This window comes from Scyliorhinus torazame, chromosome 15, assembly GCF_047496885.1.
Source record: "Scyliorhinus torazame isolate Kashiwa2021f chromosome 15, sScyTor2.1, whole genome shotgun sequence".
Taxonomy (NCBI): domain Eukaryota; kingdom Metazoa; phylum Chordata; class Chondrichthyes; order Carcharhiniformes; family Scyliorhinidae; genus Scyliorhinus; species Scyliorhinus torazame.
This window is the reverse complement of record NC_092721.1, coordinates 10,486,164-10,508,216: the sequence shown is the minus strand read 5'-3', so window position 1 is coordinate 10,508,216 and position 22,053 is coordinate 10,486,164. Positions and strand designations below refer to the sequence as shown.

Sequence of the window (22,053 nt, the reverse complement as noted above, 5' to 3'; positions counted from 1 at the left end):
AGAAACGACCAATTAATTTGTTATTATCATTGCTGGTTCAAGGATCAAAATGAGCCGAAATGCCCCATTCCTCTTCACAATTGTGACATTGGATCTTCTGAATCTTCCTTGATCTACCAGACGACACCCTTGACAATGAAACTCTTCCTCTGAAAATGTCAGCCTTGACTCAATTCTTGTCTTAGAATGCAGCGATCCGATGCGCTTAAACCTTAATCCAGTGACTGAGCACCTAACGTACGCTGACAGGGACAAGGGTAGTGGACGCATGGGAACGCCACCCCCTGGAGGCTCCCCTTCAAACCACACACCCCCCGACTCGGAAATATATCACCGTTCCTATATTGTGACCGGATCAAAATCCTGGAACTCCCTCCCTAACAGCACTGCGGGTGTGCCTACAGATTGACTGCAGCGGTTGAAGATGGAAGCTCTCCAGCACCACCTCAATCGCACCTATCGAGGAGCGATAAATGCTAGCCCAGCCAGTGATGCTCACGTCTCACGAACAGATTTTAAAAAGTCACGGAATCATGGAATCATAGAATCCCTACAGTGCAGAAGGAGGTCATTCGGCCCATCGAGTCTCCGGCAACCCTCTGAAAGAGCACTCCACCTCGGCCCACTCCCCCGCCCTATTCCCGTAACCCCACCGTTCGGTAAGCTGGAAGTCTTCGAGGGAGGCCTGGAAACCTGGAGCCAGTATGATGGACGCATGAGGCACTTCTCCCAGGCTAACATATTTTGGGGGAAGACCGTTAGACAGTCATCCTCCTGGCCTCCCGCGGATCTCCGACTTTCGGAAGTCTCACTTACCCGGCCGCACCAGACTCCAAATCGTTTGACGAGCTGGTTGGTCGGTAGCTGAACATTATGACCCTAAATCTTCCGTGACCATGCGGCTGTATAGGTTGAACAAGGCGATGCGGTCTCCAGGTGGGGCGGTCACTGACTTACTGACCCACCTTTGGTATCTGGCTGAGCATTGTGAGTTTGGGCTTCCCCTCTGCGAAATGTTGAGGGATCGGCTGGTTTGTGAGATAAAAAAGATGGCCACTCAGCGGAAGCTGTTAGCGGGCCCAACTTAGACTTAAAATGGGTCATTGAACTGTCACTGTCCCGGGAGCACGCAGAAGAAGGAGTGCAGGAGCTGCAGGGGTCCGCGGACTATGGTGCCTATAGTTTTGCCCGCCCACCATTTCAAACTCCCATTGCATCATGGGGCAATGCCGGTCAGGCCCGATCACCTCCCAAAGGGCAACACCTGAGGCAGTTCCCCAGCTGGGCCCAGCACGAGGGAGCCACCGCAGACCCATGGGATACCTCCCCCTGAGAGCAAGGGGGAAAGCCGACCACATTGCCAAATGTGTGGTTGCAGAGAACGCCATCCAGGACAGCCACCAAGATCACCGCGAACCAGGGCCTTGCACATAGTCCCTCCGGATGAGGAGACCAGTTTACTGCAGCTGAACTGTGTCACGACCCTGAAGGTAGCATAATCCGAGTCACTTACAAGTAAATGGTTATCCTGTAGTGGTGGAAATGGACACTGGAGCCACGGTCTCCATTGTGGACCATCAGGCGTTTCAACGACTTTGCGTTGGGTGCATGCCGCTGACATTACGCAACACCAAGGCGAGGTTGGTGATCTCTACCGGCGAGCCATTGACCACTGTGGGCCCCACCGTAACTCCGGTAACACACGGACAACACTTGGTCCATCTTCCCTTAGTTGTGGTACGGGGACCGGGACCCAATTTGCTGAGGTGCGACCAGTTACAAGTCCTCTGTTTCAACTGGCAACAGGTTTTTTGGATGGGCAACAGGAATCTGTACGACGTGCTGGGCAAAGACCCCGAAATGGTCCAGGACGGTCTGGGCAGGGTAAAGGGGGCCAAGGCCCATATCTACGTAGACCTGATACTCAGCGCCGGTACTGTAGGGCGAGGCCTGTCTCCTAAGCAGTGCTTGTCAAGGAAGACGCGTAGCTTCAGCACCTGAAGGATCTGGGAATTATATGCCCTGTTCAATTTGCGGAATGCGCCGTACCCTTGGTGCTGCTAATGAAGCTGGATAAATGTGTCCCACTCTGCGGGGATTACAAGCTCACGGTAAATAGCTCTTCACGCCTGGATCAGTACCCGATGCCAAGAGTGGAAGATTTGTTTGCAAAACTAGCTGGAGGGTGTTCTTTTCCAAAACTCTTTTAAAATAAATTTAGAGTACCCAATTATTATTTTTTTTCCAATTAAGGGGCAATTTAGCGCGGCCAATCCACTTAACCTGCACATCTTTGGGTTGTGGGGGTGAGACCCACGCAGACACGGGGAGAATGTGCAATCTCCACACGGACAGTGACCCAGGGCCGGGATTCGAACCCGGGTCCTCAGCACCGTGAGGCAGCAGTGTTAACCACTGCACCACGTGCCGCCCTCTTTTACAAAACTTGGCATTAGCCACATATGTTTACAGGTGGAGCTGATCCAACTCCAGGAAATTGGCGAAAAGTGGCCAAAGTCCCTTTTAAACAGTCCATTCTCCTGATCCCCGGGCTAATTCCAGTCCCTGGGATCAACACATCTGCCCACAGGTTACCAAAGTGTACGGGCAAGAACCAAGCTAGAAGAGCAGCTCAGTCCTATGATCCCAGGATCTGGCTGCCCCAAAGTGAGATGTCCAGCCTTCTCCTGAGGATAGCTCAGAGCAACTTTACCATCACTCACCCCCTGATGCAAATCATCCTGTAAAACCCCCAGATCCTTTCGAAGATACTTAATCAGGAGGTTGGAACACCTGACTTCCAACAGAGAGGAGTAAAGTCAGAATTTTAGCAGAGAAAGGACTTCCCCAGACAGATGAATTTCAAATCCTCCCACATCACCCAAACCTTCCCAAATTCCACGACCAGACAAGGTCCTTGCGGACGTGTCCTGCCCACGGTTGAAATCTAAAAATAAAATGCAGCAGGGACCTGCCAATACCCCCTGCTATGTGTTTGATGTGCCAGCATGAATTTGAGAATGCCTCTATACTTGTGCACATCTACCATCTTCCCTTCCCTAAGATCACATTTTCATAAATGAAATTAAATGGCATTAATTTCATTGCCTCCAACCGAGGAGGCATACCCTGGCCGGGAGACAGAAAAACAAATACGCACACATATATATAAATATGTACCTGTCAGCCTGACTGCTTCAGAATCTTTTTCCGTTTTTCAAAATGGACTGTATCTGGGCTGATAAATGAGGGAAATCAGAAATCAAAAACACCTTTCCGTTTATTGACAGGCACTGAGAGGAGAAATCAGGAGTTTAAGTTCGTCCCCCTCCGGTCCATAAGTTTTAATTATTGATTTATTTAGAATGGGTGCAAGATTCTTTCCAAGGGGTGCAAAGGTTTGCTCTATAATAATATAATAATCTATGACAATAATAATCTTTATTGACACAAGTAGGCTTACATTAACACTGTATTGAAGTTACTGTGAAAAGCCCCTAGTCGCCACACTCCGGCACCTGCTCGGGTACTCTGAGGGAGAATTCAGAATGTCCAATTCACCTAACAAGCACGTCTTTTGGGACATGTGGGAGGAAACCGGAGCATCCGGAGGAAACCCATGCAGACACAGGGAGAATGTGCAGACTCCGCACAGACAGTGGCCCAAGCCGGGAATCACCGAGGACCCTGGCGCTGTGAGGTAGCAGTGCTAACCACCATGCCGCCCTATAATGGGTAGGGATTGCTAACCCTCCAGGATTGCCCGGAAATCTCCAGGTTTTGAAGGTCAACTTCCAGCCAGTAAAAAAGGTTCATTCTTTTTTCTTGGTCATTTTCTTTGAATATTTCTCTTCACCCCCATATAAAAACCGATTGACGGCGGGGTGAGGGGCGATTTGGCGGACGGTCAAGCATCATGCAATTGGATAGTGAGTGGTTTTGCTTTCCAGTTGGCACAGGGAGGCCGTGCGTGACCAGGATGGATGCGTTGACCAATTAATGGCGGGAATGTGGGGGGGGGGGGAAGTCATGTGATGAAACCTTCAGGAATGCATTCATTCAGAGCTGGCAACCCTACTCATAAGCCCACGTGTTCCTCTAATGGGTGCAAGGTTTCATTGGAAGGGGTGTTGGGGTTCCTTTCTAATGTCATTTGGATTCAATTCAAGCCGCTCGACCCATCGCCTGTTGACCACTGTGCCCCCAGCTAGTCTCCACAGCCGGATAGCTGCTGGAGGACTCGTCCAGTATCCCAGAGGGCAGCGCGCCAGCTGCAGGTGACGTGTCTGGTTTGTGATGTCGGGCGGGGGCGTGCGCGCGCAGCCGGCCAGTGCCGGCGGCCGGCACCGAGCGGCAGGGACGATGGCGACTGCGGGCTTCTCTCTCTCCCCGGCTTTGGCGCTGCTGGCGGCCGCTCTGTGCGTCTCCTCGGGCTTCTACCTGCCGGGTCTGGCGCCCGTCAGCTTCTGCGAGAAGGACAGCAGCGAGTGCAAGGTAAGCAGCGCCCAGGGCTCGCCCCTTGCTAAGGGGGCCCCGAGGGAGAGGGAGGCGGCAGAGCGCCCAGGCCTCCCTCTCCCTTCCCCTTCCTCTCCCTCTCCCTTCCCCTTCCTCTCCCTTCCCCTTCCTCTCCCTTCCCCTTCATCTCCCTTCCCCATCCCCTTCATCTCCCTCTCCCTTCTCCTTCCCTTCCCCTTCCTCTCCCTTCCCCTTCCTCCCTCCTTCCCGGGGGTGGGAGCCCTCAGGCCGCACACTCATAAACAACCAGGTCTAAACCCTGCATCTCAAACGCAGCCCCCACTCCATTGAATAAATCCTCCTGAAGCTGGTTTAAAAAACAGAGAAATAGGCCTCATTGGAGAGCCCGGGGGACTAGTACAGAGAGGAGAAGCCGAATGGACCTCCTCCCTGTGTGGGTGATTCCATACAGGGCATCTAACCAACAGAAACTTGGGTCAGATAGAATGTCAACAATTCCTTCAGATCCTGCCTGACTTCCAATTCATTCCTGTCTGCTCTTCCACCCAGAGTCCTGTGTTTGGAGGGATTGTCCCTTATTCAGACTCTTTATCCTAAAGGGGTGCCTTTTATCCCCTATTTCCAGACACTGAGCCTGGGGGGGAGGTTCTCAGTTGAATGATTTGACTGGGACGGCGAGTTGGCCAGCAGGGAGATGATAACATCGCAGCTCCACGAGATAAATTGCAAGTTTTTGTTTATTTGAAGTCCCCCCCCCCCCCCCTACCTGCTGTTTGCCAACGTCCCACTCTGCCCAGCCTCAGGGTCACCGTGTCCCAAGGGACAGAGTTGGTCTGTTTCCAACCTCTTGAGAGTTTGGGGTCATCCAGAATTCTGCTGTATTTGCTCACGGAGAGTCCCCATGTGTCCATTATCTCCTGTACTTGTTGACCTCCTGGTCAGGCAGTGTACCGCTTTTGCCAAATCCTTCCATGGCCCTGTTCCCCAAATTCTAATCTAGTCTTCTCACGCCCCACAACCTTTTGAAATATCTGCACTCTAACAGTTCTGGGCTCTTGCACATTCCTCATTTTAATCACTCTACTATTGGTAGCTGTGCCTTCAGCTACTCGGATGTTGAGGTCTGGCAGTGTCTCCATAAACTGTTCCATCTCTTTTTCCTCTTTTAAACCTACCTCTATGTCCAGACTTTTGGTAATTTGCTCTAATACCTCCTTGTGCTGTGTCATATGTTAATGCTATCATGTAGTGCATTTGGGTATTTTATTATTTTACATGTACCATATAAATGCATGTGATGTTAAATTGTGTGATTTTGATTTCGACCAAAGTGTTTTTGCCCAGGTTTTCTGTGCTGGGATCAATTGTCGGTCAGTGGGTCATGTGCTTGCCTTTGGAGTCAGATATTTTGTGGCATCGAGAGGTCTGTGCACAAATCCTGGCTGATAGTCCCCATTGTTGCAAATGAAGGAGGTGTCTTCTTTTTGGTTAGATGTTAAACCAAGAGACCTTTTCCCCTCGTGGGCAGATGTAATAGATCCCATGGCACTAATTCAAAGAAGAGCGGTGGAGTTCTCCCAGGTGTCCTGAGCAATATTCCTTCCTCAGCCAATCTTGTTTTTAAAAAATCGTATTGTCTGGCTGTTTACCTTGTTGGTGTTTATGAGAGTAGGCCGTGTACAAATTATGTGCTATGATTCTGACTTCATTCATGGGGTGTGAGCGTTGCTGGCAAGGCAAGTATTTATTGCTCCTCCCTAATTGCCTTTGAACTGAGTGGTTATGAGTTTGAGGACAGTTGAGAGTCAACCACATGCTGTGACTGTCCTTTTCAGAAGTATTTAACAGGCTTTGGGGCATCCAGAAATTGTCTCTTGTCTTTTCTTTCATTGGCTGTGGGTTGAGATTAATTCAGTCATGCAAGCAAGCAGGGGAAGGAGGAAGTAAAAGACAAGAAAACGTCATCCGTAAATTAGGATCTGTTCTGAAGTACCTGTTCCTCCACATTAACCATGGACAGGAAATTCTTGTATTTCAAGTATTAGCCAAGAGCATTTCAACAGAGAATTGCACAAGTACCTGAAAATTAAATATTTGTGTAGAAGTTAGACCCCTGCCTTTTGGCCTGCAAAAACAGAATTTTACATGTGCCTCTTGTAAAAGTTGACACATTTTTCAGTGATCAAATTGCTTTGAGATTAATTACTTACCGATAATTACTGCAGTTCGTTTAATATGAAGGTACAAGTGTGAACGTTTAGATTTTCCCTTGACGTTTCTCACGGCAATCGTCGATCCTAATGTGATCTATCACGGTGCCTGCGAAAAAGAATAACAAGTAGCACCTAAATTTTAAATTAGTTGCTGCATTCACTGGGGATTGTGTGGGAGCACGAGAGTTCAATGTTTCTGAGAAAATTGACACTTGCGAGAGATTATCCAGTAAACTAAAAATGATACTGAAGAATAGCTGCCAGCAGAAGAAGATCGAGCAAGGCGCCTTACCTGGAGAAAAAAATGCAGAGTGAGTCCATGAGCATGAGCAAAATTGTCACACTATCACCTGTGAGCCATCTGATTCCCCCCCCCCCTTTCAGATGCAAAGAAAGATGGTATTCTAGAATTGAAGACCAGTGCCTGGTGATGCACAAGTTTTGTGAAAAGGTTCGATTTATTGCACCATCAGAATGCAAAAGGTTAAGCATCTACCACCTGAACGCGAGGATAAAATCTTCAAATTCCACTGTTTTGTCATCAGACGTGAAGATTGGGAATATGGATGAAACACCGATGAATTTCGACTTGTGAGCAAACAAGACTGTTACCAAGATTGGTGGGAAAGAAAACGTCCTTATAACAACTGACCACGCGAAGACATGCTCACAGCAGTTCCATCTTGTACCGCAGGTGGTGCAAAAATAAAGCAGGGAGTGATAGTCAAGCGCAAAACAATCCCCAATTTCAGAACGGCGTTGTCATCCATTTTCGCACAGTTTCAATGCTTTAATGCGGTTGCAGGAAATTGAGCACAAAGTGTGTAATTTCAGACCTGGGGGACTATGCGAGGAAAGAAGTTAGCTTATCTGGGCATATTCAAACTCCACATTGTCGAAGATGTAGTCAAATGAAGTGAGATCAGCCAACACTTGAGATGGCAGTTATTCCCAGCAGTCTTGTCCAGCCCTTATAAGTAAATCTCGAGAGGACCATATCCAAAAGATGTGGAACAATTGTTCCGCACATTCAATAAGGGAGTGGGAATAATATGTGAGTACCCTCTCTAACAACATTGTGTCAAGGGGGTCATAGACATGTGGAATGAACTTGACATCAATGCTGCCGAGAAACTATTTCTAAAATCTGGACTGGCGGATGCGGTTGATGGTACAAAGAATGAATACTTGTGGAATGATAATGCCGAGGTTACCGGTATTATCAATGATGAAGAAGAGTAGGAAGATGCATATGTTGTTTAAGCACCCAGGCTGTTGAGAAAATTGTTTGATGATTCAGTTGGCGAACAGAAATATTTTGAAGGATATAAACGTGAAGTGCTGTAGTTAATTCATTATGGTATATATTTGTTATTGTGTTGGATGGAATGTGTATAGTTTGTACAATGTTATAACATCAATAAATGTTAGAATTAATATGAATTCTTTAGTGTTTGTTGCCTTTAACTTTACTCCGTTGTAACTGTCTCTTTTGGACCCAAATCTCTCTCGCATGTCAATTCCTCAAAAACATTACCTGTGTAAAAATCATAATCTTTACTATTGTCACAAGTAGGCTTACATTGACACTGCAATGAAGTTACTGTGGAAAATCCCCTAGTCGCCACATTCAGGCACCTGTTCGGGTACAGAGGCCCTAAAAGATTTTTCCCAAATGTGACTTTTACATACCTATGTAGTCTACGCAGGGCTTTGGGGGAGAAAAGGGTGTGGGTCTAATTGGACAACTCTTTCAACGAGCTGGCAGTGTAATGATGGGCTGAGTGGCCTTTTGTTGTTAGATCATTGGTTAAAACATGGGTTGTACACTATTGGTTCCAGGATTATTTGGGTTTTATAAAAGTTAACCAAAAAGACAGCTGAGGGAAGGGAAGACGGGATTAGATAGATGGGGCTTGGAGGCAATGTTTTCAGAACTGATATGAGAAAGGTTTGCACTTCACAGCTTTGGAAATACTGACCCGTGTGTTTGCAAGTGTTTGTGGACTAATTTCATGGTTCTAGTTTAAAGTTAGGAAAATTGGATAGCTGTTCCTTTACTTTCAACTAGATATCACCTCAGGTTCCGGGTGGCACAGTAGCATAGTGGTTAGCTTCACAGCTCCAGGTTCCCAGGTTCGATTCCTAGCTTGGGTTACTGTCTGTGCGAAGTCTGCATGTTCTCCCCATGTCTGCGTGGGTTTCCTCCAGGTGCTCCGGTTTCCTCCCACAGTCCAGAGATGTGCAGGTTAGGTGGATTGAATTGTTTTTTGTGTCCAAAAAGGTGAGATGGGGATAGGGTGGAGGAGTGGGCTTAGGTAGGGTGCCCTTTCCAAGGGCTGGTGCAGACTCGATGGGCCAAATGGCCTCCTGTACTGTAAATTCTATTTAAAAAATCACTTTTTGTTAAATTTAGAGTGCCCAATTCATTTTTTTCCAATTAAGGGACAAATTAGCGTGGCCAATCCACCTACCCTGCACATCATTTGGGTTGTGGGGGCGAAACCCACGCAAACATGGGGAGAATGTGCAGACTCTGCACAGAAAATGATCCAAGCCGGGAATCGAACCTGGGACACACTGCTACTAAATTTGCAGTTAATCCTTGTATGTGAACATGTCAACCAAAGGATCCAAAAGGCTGTTTGAGAACAAGTAAACCAAAAAAAAATGTAACAGTGTTGAAAAATGTCTTGAGGCACTTCACAGGAGCAGTGCCTAACAAAATAGGACACCATACCTCATAAGACACTTATGACAGGTAGCAAAAGGAGGAAGAAGTGTTAAAGGGAGATTTACAGCGAGGGGCTCCGGGAGGAATCTCCAGAGTGGCAGCTGGAGACACGGTCACCAATAGTGGCGTAATTGTCCACGTGGACAAGAACACGAGTCTTGTGTGTAATATGCAATTCCTTAGGGTTGTCTCTTACTGTAACAACCTCGCCTTCACACTTTGTTGCTAACACTCCCTATTTTAAAACAGCCTGTCCTCTGCCTCACTTGAGCAACAAATTAAGCAATCTGATAATAAGGGGGCACTCCCTATTTTAAAACAGTCTGTCCTCTGCCTCACTGAGCAACGAATTAAGCAATGTGATAAAAAGGGGCCAATTAAAAAATATATATTTATTAGGATTTTACATTTTTGCAAACAATGCAACAAAAATGATACATCGCAGTAAGCAAGGAAATAACGGTTCAACAAACACAAATTCAGAGGGGGACAAGAGAACAATGTTTTATCAGTCTCGATACAATCATTAGACATAGCTAGATGCCACCATAAAGCTTACCAGAGACCAAGGGAGAAACGGGATGAAGCCATGAAAACATGGCAAACTGGTGCACACCCACAACCCGTCTGCTCCCAATTACCACGAGATTTCTGGACCATGTTCTGCCACGCACCAATATAAATCTCCCTCATCTCGAGCAGTACCAAAGGCACCAATGACACACCGCAGCCTCCTCCTCAGATGCAAACCCCATCTGGGCCTATGCAGGAACCAATCATAGATTATTTTTCTCACCTTTACAAAAGAAAAGCCGATGCGTGAAAACCCCAGTTCCAAAGGGGAGTTTAAAAAAAAATTTAAAAAATTTGAAGTACCCAATTATTTTTTTCTCCAATTAAGGGGCAATTTAGTGTGGCCAGTCCACCTAACCTGCACATCTTTGGGTTGTGGGGGCGAGACCCATGCGGACACGGGAGAATGTGCAAACTCCACATGGACAGTGACCCAGGGCCGGGATTCGAACCCGGGTCCTCAGTGCCGTAGGCTGCAGTGCTAACCACTGCGCCACTGTGCCGCCCAAACGGGAGTTACATATATACCACACTGAACCTTAATCCCAGCCTCAGGCCCAGTACAGAACCAACATTCCATATTCCGGTCCTCAGGCGGGGTGTACTTTGATCGGTCCTGCCACCTCCGACTCCTCGTGATGAGTATCGAGGCTAGGATAAGAATCCAGTGGTCGGAGGGCCCCAACTTACCCCAGACCTCAAAGATAAGATACTCTACTCCGTCGAACCTGATGTACCCAGCCTTCAAATCAAGATTACTAAAGCATAGCAGTCAATCTTCAAACACAATTGGGAAACCACTTCCCACCAGGGACTGATAAAGAACAAGAAATGCAGCAGGATATCAATGTCGCCTGGCCTTTACCAGGGAATGTGCTCTTCCGAATGCAAGAACTCTCTCTTGCGTCTCCACCATTCTCCCAAGGACACTTTGCAAATCATCAGAGTGGGCTCTAAAGACCCGCACCACCGAGCCGAGATCTTCATCCAGAACAATATTCTCAATAGTGGCCAATTTATCCTCTTTGCCCCTCTTTGCAAATCACTAATCAGGATCCGCCAGGGACATACAATGTCCCTGGCGGATATACATACATCCCAAGAATGGAAATGGATGAAATGTGCACCAGGATAAAATATAAGGATTACAAAATGAGCCAGAGTTTGCGAAAACACAGCCGCACGGTCAATTTTAACTGAACCCACCTCTCACGATATTGACAGAATTGGTTGCAATTCTGGTTTCACACCGACCCCAATTGTGCAATTCCTGGAAATCAGTTGAGAGTAGTATTGCGTGGGATGTAAAAAAAAACAGCATTCTTTACTCTCCTATGGGCCTCCTGTCTGGCGAGCTCAGTTACAATTCCCCCGTGAAAGATTCTCGTGTAGCATTCTCTTTTTATCCCACGATAATTTCACATTTTTGCACTCCTGATTTGATGATGAGCTGAAACTGCAAAATGCTGAAACTGAGGAGCTGTTCTCCTTGATCCAACTGGATTGGATATACCTTCTCTAGAAAAGTCGAAGGTTTGCAAATCACATTTGTGCAGTCCAAGTATGGCTTGTTGCAGATATCTAAATTTGAGTAAAAGTAGACCATGTTTCCCTTTGTTCTGGTAGGATTGGATGGCACAGTGGTTAGCACTGCTGCCTCACAGCTCACGGGACCCGGTTCAATTCAGCCTTGGGTGACTGTGTGGAGTTTGCACTTTCTCCCCGTGTCTGCGAGGGTTTCCTCCGGGTGCTCAGGTTTCGTCGTACAAAGATGTGTAGGTTAGGTGGTTTGGCCATGCTAAATTGTCCCTTAGTGTCCAAAAAGGTTGGGTTGGGTACGGGCATAGGGTGGAGGGTTAGGGTTAACTTGAGTAGAGTGCTCTTTCCAAGGGCCAGTGCAGACTCGATAATTTGTAACGTTTTTTTGTTCCACTGCTGGTAAATTGAATACGGGTTCTTCTCTCTCATGATCTGGTGCAGGTGCTATTTAATATTTGGCAGGAAAAAGTGAAATGCAAATCATGAAGGAACAAGAGTAACTAATGATGCTGCAAATTGTGAATGTTCTGTGCTTTTTTTAAAAACTGCAGCAACTCTGTGTTCGGCTGTTTAAAATCCTGCTCTGGCTTGCTTTTTAGGACACAAAGATTTATATGACGCCTGCTAATTTTCTTCTCCACATAAAAATATGTTAAAACACCTGAAGAACCAAAAGCTGAGGTGGTTTTCAATTATGCCAATTTTTCCCCCTCTTTTTTTCCCCCTCCAGAGTACTTTTGAACTATTTGTGAACAGGTTGGACTCAGTGGAATCTGTTTTGCCTTATGAATATGACGCGTAAGTAAATTTAGCTTAATTGAACACGTTTGGGATACTTAAAATAGTTACCAACAATAGTTACCAACTTATGCAGTGTATTTTCTGGCTGTGTCTAAATGCGCAGATAATATAAAGACATTGCATTCATTAAAGGTTTGTTGAGCTGGTATAATTGCAGGAGATGATATCCTGAAAATGTTTCTTCCTGATAAAGGTTTGATTTTTGTCAATTGGAAGAGGAAAAACGCCCGTCGGAAAACCTCGGTCAAGTACTATTTGGTGAGAGGATTGAGTCATCTCCATACAAGGTATGGGTTCGCCTAGCTGAAATAATGTAGTCTTTATCAAAATTGAACACCACTCTATGTTGCCGTTCTAACGTACTGATATGTGTGCCTTGTTTTAAGATATTGAAATAACTGAAGCACGGATGGTTAAAAGGGCTCCTCGTTTAGTGAGTTTATAAAAGTAATGTTTGAGTTAAACAAAGGCCCCAAGTTTAGCCCTATTTCCCTGCCGAGTTTGTTAATTTCGGGAAACTGTAATGTCTGCAATACTCTAGGTTGGGGAGGAGGATATTGTCCAGGATTGCCACTGACTTTGTTCCTTTTAAACTGAATGTCTTTTGAATCGAGCTGTCATAAAGCTTTCTGCAGATGGCTGGTTAAGAATGCCGGGCAGCCTGGTGGTGCAGTGGGGTAACCCTGCAGCTTCACGGCTCCGAGGTTCGCTCCGGGCTCTGGGTCACTGTTCGTGTGGAGTTTGCACATTCTCCCCGTGTTTGCGTGGGTTTCGCCCCCAGAACCCAAAGATGTGCAGTGTAGGTGGATTGATCACTCTAAATTGCCCTTAATTTGGGAAAAAATGAATTGGGTTCTCTAAATTTAGAAAAAATATTTAGAAAAAGAATGCTGAGTGCAAGGATTTTTATCCATTTCCAAACCAACTGAACAGAAGTCATTGCACTGTCAATAATTGAAATGTCAGCAAATTATACCAAATTTAAAAAGTCAAAGTAAATGACGGAAGAATACGAGCGTATTCAAAAGTGTTTGACAAGTATTTTCTTTCCCTCAAAAAAAAATGCCACTCTGTTACATTTCCTGACTCAAAGTCCCCTTAAAACATGCCAGAAGATTTTAACAAAATCGAGTCACTTTTCATCAGACTGCTGTTATTAACACATTTTGCTGTTCCAGTTTGCATAGTATCCCTTTCAGGAAAGCCGCTTGCAATTTAAGGGAGCGGTCAGGGGTGCATTTAGGTGACTGAGGTACTGTGAGACTAGACCAAGAAAATCTAACCCTCCCATGTGTGCCATGTAGAAATTAAAACGTCATCCGAAAGAAAAAATATTAAACTCATCAGCTCCGATTTTAAAAACTTATGGAGGAGCGTAGCCATGCAATCTTTCTTTAATTTTGAGATTCACATCTGTGGGTCATCACATGCCGCAGCAGTAAACTTTAAAGCTCATTTGGAGACTCTTTGTAAACCCATTCCGCCTTATTGTCTGTCAAGCTGTGTTGTCACATCTGTTAAAAATTTAGCCAATGTTTTTTTTTTAACGCATTTTATTCAAACTTGTATCAAAGTAGGTTACAGCAAATAAACATCCCGGGAAACATTCTTCCCAATAATCAACGATACGGTTGGTACAGATTTTTCTCCTTTTTCACCCCCCCCTTCCCATCACACACACACACACCCCACCCCCCCCCCCCCCCCTCTGCGACGAACAGCTCCTCAAACAGTGTCACAAACATCCCCCACCTTTTCTCAAACTCCCCTGCTGAGCCCCTTAACTCATACTTTATCTTCTCTAACTGCAGGAAGTCACCCAACCATGCTGCTACTCCCGGTGGTGATGCCGACAGCCACTCCAGCAAAAGTTGTCGCCGTGCAATCAGAGAGGCGAAGGCCAAGACATCGGCCTTCCTCCTCTCCATGAACTCCCGCTTCTCTGAAACCTGAAATATCGCCACCAATGGGTCCGGGTCCACTCCCTCCTCCACTACCCTGGCTAAGACCGCGAACACTCCTGCCCAGAATCTTTCCAATTTTTCACAACCCCAAAACATGTGCGCATGATTCGCTGGCCCCCGCCCACACCTCTCTCACTCATCTGCTACCCCCTGAAAGAACCCACTCATTCTCGCCCGAGTTAGCCAATGTTTTATGTACAAGCACAGCAGAGAAGCATTTAGAAATGAGGAACGATAATGGTCCTTTTCATTGTCTTAACTGCACAACTGTTGGCATGCTCTCATTCAGTTCAATTCAAGAAAACAATTTCCAATATTATTGCAAAGTGATTATTTGTTTTTCTCACTTTAATATTTTCTGGCTCTTCATTTTATTCAGTCTTTTTCTGCTCTCTGTGCTTTTTCTTTTCTTATTTTTACTAGTTTTTTTTCTCCTTCCCTTTTTGTTTCCTCCTGCTCTTTCCTGTGAGTGTGCACTTAGCAACTTGCATATATAAAGTGTCTGTCCTGTAAATGCACATATTTGTGAGCCATATTGTGGCTTAGTCCGGCAGGACCCTGGTTTACTGAAAACAGCTGAAGAAGTGTTTATTAAATTGCAGTTCCACTTTATGAAGGAAGAAGTGTGTAAACATGTCTGTACAAAAGAATACAATCCATCAAACAATGATGACAAATCAAAGTTAGCGTTTCTGAAGAATGGCATGTATTTAAACTATCAGCATCATTGGTGAGTAGCTAACAGGAAACGGTTACTGTGGCTTCTAGTTAAAATTGTAAGGGTTATTTATTTTGTTTACTCCCATTTCCTCCTAAAAATCGTCATGTTAAATTAGTATGTACACAATTGCTACTATAAATCGCTGCTACTTTACTTATCACTGTCTTATTTCTTCCTGATGCTGCTACTTTACTTATCACTGTCTTATTTCTTCCTGATGCATGCTCAAAGTTGAGTGTCAAGACGTGTTTCTCTTTTAAGTGTTATCTCAATGATCAAGTGAAGTGCCTGATAATTTAAGGGCAATTATGTATGAAATACTAATGGAGAAAACATAAAACTAAAATACATCCGTTGCTCCTTTGCTATGACATATTATTTGAATGTCTGCAGCATGCATCCAGCCACCTGCAAAGAATTAATGTCACAATAGAACCTGTGCCACTGACCCGGGCTAGCACTATTAACACAAATAGATAAAGCGATTTAAAGCAAAAAATAATTCGTACAAAAAGCAGTTTCACTTGTGTAACTGCCATTTCAGGTTCTTTAAATACAGGATTTGTTCTTGATTACTGCATTGAAGGGACCTCGACAAATGAGAACATAAGAAATAGGAGCCAGAGGAGGCCATTCAGCCCTTTGAGCCCACTCTGCCGTTCAATGAGATCATGGCTGATCTTCTACTTCAACACCGTTATCCTGCACTATCCATGTAGCCCATGATGTTTTCAATATGTAGAAATCTGTCATTCTCAGTCTTGAACATACTCAGTGAATGAGCTTCCACAGCCCTCTGGAGCAGAGCATTCCAAACATTCACCACCCCTAAATAAAGAAATACCTCCTGATCTCATCCTAAATGGCCTGCCCCTTATTCCGAGACTCTGTCCCCTGGTTCCATTCTCCTCAGTCCAGGGAAATGTAGTCCTGTATGTTTGAATGAGATCACCTCTACTTCTAAACTCTAGAGAATAAAGACCAGTCCATTTAATCTTTCCTCATTGGGCAATCCTTCCATCCCAGGATATACATTTGCATATTTTTCTCAAGTGGCCGCTGAGCAATTTTCTGATGAAGGTGTGGCACATCTTCCCCAGTTCCCGCCACCTCTGACTGGACCCACCACTCCCGCTGAACTTGCCTTTCGGCTCTGATCCCCAGTCAGAAACAGATAGTCAAAACGATCCCGGCCACTGGTGAAGTTCAGCTTGTCCAATCACTGGCTGGTTTCACCCCACATTGGCAGAGGCTGCTAATGCATGGAGAAACCAGCCTGAGATTGACTCAACAGGCTTTGAGAATGTTTTGTAATTCTTTCTGAAGCTGAAACTATTATCTGCACTTGTAGTACGTGGCGGCCCACTTAAAACACTTTGGGGGCCACATCTGGCCTGCAGGCCGTGCCTTAGACAAACCTGGTATTTGCAAATGCTGCAGCCAAATTGTACACGGGGTCCCACAAAAGGCAGAGATAAATCACTGCATTAAATTGTTTTGGTGGAATTGGTGGAGGGATAAATGTCGCCCTTTGTATTGCCGCAAGAGGTCTTTGTACTAAAGAGGCACCTTCGGTCTTGAAGCAGCCCCCCAACAGTTCTGGGATGTCAACCTAGAATTTCTACTCATTCTTGAAGTGCAGCTTGAACCCTTGACAAGTCAAACTGGCAATTAGAAGATATAACTTTCGGTAAAATGCTAAAGCATTTCAATTTTCCATAAATTTTTCAAACTTGTGTAATTAAGCTTTGCATGGAAAATATTCCTTTTGGGTATAGCAAGGAAACTGAATTTTATCTTTCTAGTGAATTAAATTGGCTTTTCTGATTACATAATAGTGGGACCATATTCTGGTTGCAAGATAATACTTTTCCAAAATTGTTTAGACTTAAAAGTATTTGAATTGCAGGAACTTAATCGTTGTAAATGATTATGTTGTCTTGTGACGTTTGTTGTGGTGGAGGAGGGAATGTAACAATTTTGCCCAATTACCACGTCAATGTCGAAGCCAAAGATGATCTTGGGCACCTCCCTCACCATGGAGGGAGAGCACATGGCCCGATGCCAATTTGAGCAAGGCTGGGATGAGAGCTGGAGGAATCTAGTGAGCCCGGTATGTGGGTCCGACAGGCCAGTCACATGAAGGAGCACTGGGGTTGCAGATCCTGTGATTCTAATGAATTAATCAAATTGCTGGACGAACAATGGATTTCTGGATGATTCCAGAAACCAATCAAGCTTCGAAAAGGTTCCATGGATTAACCTGGCAGTCGGATAATCGGAGAGTAACTCAAATTCAACTCTGCCTTAATAGTGTAGATGGGTGTATTTGAGATGAATTTTAGTTTATAGTGCTCATTGCTTCATGTTTGAGCTGCAAATATTATTGTCTACCTTTTGCACTTGTCTTTGACAGGAAATTGGCGGGGTAATATCTGAATACTATTCAAAAAACCCAACTTGCCCTTTCCACAAAAGTTAATGAAATAAAAGTGCGAATATTAAGCCTTTCAAAAGTCTATGTATAAATGTTTTTAAATTTAGAGTACCCAATTTTTATTTCCCCAATTAAGCGTGGCCAATCCACCTAACCTGCACATTTTTGGGTTGTGGGGAGTGAGACCCACGCAGACATGGGAAGAATGTACAAACTGCTCATGGACAGTGACCTGGGGCCAGGGTCGAATCCAGGTCTGCTGTGCCGTGAGGCACCAGTGCTAACCACCGTGCCACCTAAGTCTGTGTATATTAATTAGTGTGCTGATGGATAAAATATCCTGTTTAAGAAATTGTGCAATCCAACCATTGATGGGAAGTTTGACATAGTTTGTTAATGGCTATTCAAATCTGAATGATACTCATACTTTTTTTTAAGCCATACTCTCTCATTCTCCCATTATTTCCCCTCTTGCTGCTTCATTCCCTATTACATTTTCAGTTTGGTATGTGATCTTTAACTTTAGAACATATACACTCTTGTTCTTGATAATGGATTCTCTCTCACTTCCCCACACTGGCGGTGTGTTTCACGGCAGTGGACGTTGCCTGTCATTGACTGGTGGCAGGATCTTCCCTTCCCGCTGCTGTCAATGGGGTTTCCTTTTGTTCGAACCCACGGTGGGGGCTTTCTAGCCACTGTTATTTTTTGCAATGGGGAGCTTGCAGAACCTACAGCTTGATGAGGAAATTCTGAGTGCCTTTGTGGTTGGTAATTTCGCAATCAGTGTCTGTACTTTATGGACCAACTTGCATGCCTGCTGGGCATCATTGCACCTTGTTTAATTGAAAATGTCTGAAATACAATGTGATCAGGAGTTAACTTGAGGTAGTAAGCTTATCTGTGTTGTGTCCAATTCATCTGGCTGCTTTTCTGCTGTAGAGGCTGTTTGCAAGCTGATAGTTTGGGCAGCAGAAACTGTGATTTCTTGTTTAGCGTTTTGTTGGTACTGGCATAAATTGAGCGTGTGGACAAGCACAGCCTTACATCGAGCCCGCCAAGCTTGCACTTCAGTCACATGTTATGTGCCGTTCTTGAGATGCTGATGAGAGTTGATCCCCTGAAGATCTCTTGTCTTCATGTGAATGTGGTAGACGGGAAACTTACATTGTACCCTGTTGGGAGGAATGGAGTGCCCCAGAAGAACGCATGATGAATAAAGTAGAAAACGCTTACTTCCTGATCTAATAAACCTAACTCGCACCAAATCCACTTCATAGGTTGCTAACCTACATTGATTCCCAGTCCAGCAATGTCTTGATTTTAAATTCTCATTCTTGTTTTCAAATCTATCCAGGGCATTGTCCATTCCTACCTCTCGAACTTTCTCCAATTCTAAACCCTCCAAGATCTCAGCACTCCTCTAACTCTGGCATCCTGAGTGTCCCCGATTCTTATCACTCCACTGAAGATGGCTGTGTCTTCAGCTGCCACGACTCTGCAGTTCCCTCCCTAAACCTCTTGCTCATCTACTCTCTTTTAAAATGTTTCTTAGAAAGGGAGGCACGTGGCACATTCGCTAGCACTGTTGCCTACGGCGCTGAGGACCCAGGTTTGATCCCGGCTCTGGTTCACTGTCCGTGTGGAGTTTGCACATTCTCCCCGTGTCTGCGTGGGTTTCACCCCACAACCCAAATATGAGCTGGTTAGGTGGATTGGCCACGCTAAATTGCCCCTTAACTGGGGGGAAGAAAAAAAAATTGGGTACTCTTTAAATGTTTTAAAAAGATGTTTCTTAGAATCTATCTCTTTGAACAAGCTTTTGATCACCTATCCTAATATCTCCTTTTGTGGCTCAGTGTTAAATGTTCTTGTCAAGAACCTTGGGCCTATTGTAATGTTAAACATGTGTATTTGTAATGATTGCTTTTTGCCCAACTGTGAGATATATATATATATATATATATATATATATAGACGGGATAATGACTTTCAGGATGCACTCAGTCTCATTGTTCTTGCAGGATCATTGATAATATGCCTGTCACATGGTGCTATGACGTAGATGATGGGCAGAAGTTCTGTAATCCAGGATTTCCCATTGGTTGCTACATAACAAAAGATGGGCGTCCAAAAGATGCCTGTGTTATTAGTGTAAGTAAGTTTATGCATGTTTTCACATAATTAGCTGCTTGTCCTACTACTCCAGCCCAAATGACTACGTTTTCTTGACCATGGACTTAAACAAAATGTAATTTGGTGAATAACAAAGATTGTAGCCAACCAATAGTCCTCCTGATACTTGCTAGATCTCCAGGAAAAATAGGCCAAGTGAAATTATAAATATTTTTTTCCTGTCTGACTAGCTACCCAAATCTGGTACATTAGCGTAGATTATATTCTCGCACTGACTGACTGACTTGGGCATCAGTACCATTCTCTCTTGCCAGGTTTGTCTCAACCGTTCGTTTCTTGAAGGTGTTGACTTTAGCTGGGAATGTTTCCACGGCTTCTATGCCCAGCACTGGCACATCAGTACCATGTCCAATTGGCTATCCTTCGTATATGTTATCAGGCTGTTGGAACATGGATGGTATCAAAGCTGATTCCACTCCTGCCCTCATCTGCCATCTCTGTCATATATTTCCTCAGCAGGTGGTCACTGATCAGGAGTGGGAAATCGCTGCTAATGCTGTTTTCTCCCAGGGGTACATATCTATAAATTTTGGCACTCCCAACTTCTGTCTCTTCTGTTCGACATTGTGGGTTCCAAGGGAAGCTCTTTAATTCACATCTAGGCTGCAAGGTAAGGGCTCTCAACACAGTCCCTTTTAGGTTTTGAAACAAAAACAGGAAATGATGGAAAATCTCAGTCCTGGCAACATCTGTGGAGTGAGAAAATAGAGTTAACGTTTCAAGTACACACATGGCTTCTTCAGCTCTGACTGAAAACTCTATTTTCTCTCTCCACAGATGCTGCCAGCTTTTCCAGATTCCACCATCCCCAGTATGTTGATTCCCCTTTTAGTTTTTGTTGCATTTGAATTATTTCTAAATACCATGCTTTATGTTTGAAATACCTGAACTCTTGGGTGTGTGACACAGCTGCATGGGCCTGTCACATTTATCACTGTAAAACTCTATGGGCCAAGTGGATCTTGCTGCAGTTGCCCACCCAGATGTAGCATCCTTTTGTTAATGTGCTTTAGATCTGACAGACCAATTGAAAGGATACTTGTGTGTCCCAAGGATGGAGCATAAAGTTTATACTGAAAGGAAATGCGCAATGCATTTTCTCTGTGCATGCATACACATTTTTTGCTTTGAGGTATTACCTCTATTTTGTGGTAGGATGTTGAAATGCATGTTAGTTTTCTTTGTAATTCCTCATTTTCCCGACATCATGACCATTTTGCAAGTTATGAAGTTTAAACAGGGATAATTACTGATTCAACTTAGAGGAAAACTACTAGAAGTTTGTAAACCAATCTTAGAGACTCTTGGATTTGATCGAAAAGTAAACTGCTTTCTCACAAAATAAATTGAAAATCTTATTTTTTTTCATTATTTTTATGACCTTTTCATCTTATAGTCTGCCTTCAATGAGAAAGACACGTACTATATCTTCAATCATGTGGATATCATCATATATTATCACAGCGAAGGGGGGACTGAAGCAAGACTTGTGGCTGCCAAGCTAGAACCAAAAAGGTATGCAAATAGTTAACTGGAATAAGTGTAACATCTAAAGAATACAACTGTCAATGGGTTCTACGCAATTCCTTATGGATCTCAAACATTAAAAATCATATGTCTGAATGCGCCTCCTGTCGACTTCACCTTTATAAATTCCTGTGTCCGTGTTTATTATGGAAAATGGGAATGTAAAGTGTTCGATTAATAACTATTTGCAATTTGTAAAACTATGGGAAAATGTTACTGCATCACAGGAGTGACAACACTTACCCAGAGGTATCGTTTATATTAAAACATACTTTAATTTAGTCACAAGTTGGGGCGGCACGGTAGCACAGTTGCTTCACAGATCCAGGGTCCCAGGTTCGATTCCCGGCTTGGGTCATTGTCTGTGCGGAGTCTGCACAGTTCCCCCGCGTCTGCGTGGGTTGCACCCCCAAACCCAAAGATGTGCAAGTTAGGTGGATTGGCCACACTAAATTGCCCTTTAATTGGAGAAAAATAATTGGGTACTTTAAATTTATTTATTTTTAATATTTAATCGCAGGTTAGCACATTAGCAACAAAGCTTTATACTTACAATCTACACTTATTATCTTTTGTAAAAGATAATATGCCTTAGCTTCCTAAATCTGCCGCCATATTCCAGTTAAGCAAACCAATATCCAATACAACTCATGAATAAAGCATCGGGACAGCGTGGTGGCACAGTGGTTAGCACAGCTGTCTCATGGCACTGAGTGTTAGCTTCTGGCTGATGTTGAGTAAAGAGTTCTCATTTCTTAAACACTTTTTTTCCTTGAACACGTTATACAAACTCTGTCACCACACCACAAATGCCACCTGCTGTCCCTTTACATATGTGTCAATTATTGACTACTTAACATCAATTTGACATG

The 22,053-nt window shown here is 44.4% G+C and overlaps 1 protein-coding gene across 1 annotated transcript in view; it reads left to right on the top strand.

Annotated features, from left to right (window-relative positions):
- Positions 1-4,316: 4,316 nt before the first annotated feature.
- The window catches only part of tm9sf2 (transmembrane 9 superfamily member 2), a 65,164-nt gene continuing 47,427 nt past the window's right edge, over positions 4,317-22,053 (top strand). Inside the window, exons 1-6 of the mRNA XM_072476068.1 lie at positions 4,317-4,494; positions 12,266-12,333; positions 12,530-12,623; positions 14,903-15,030; positions 19,483-19,612; positions 21,051-21,169. Of these exons, the coding sequence (XP_072332169.1) occupies positions 4,363-4,494; positions 12,266-12,333; positions 12,530-12,623; positions 14,903-15,030; positions 19,483-19,612; positions 21,051-21,169 (671 nt within the window). The 5' untranslated portion in view covers positions 4,317-4,362. The remainder of the gene's footprint in view (positions 4,495-12,265; positions 12,334-12,529; positions 12,624-14,902; positions 15,031-19,482; positions 19,613-21,050; positions 21,170-22,053) is intronic.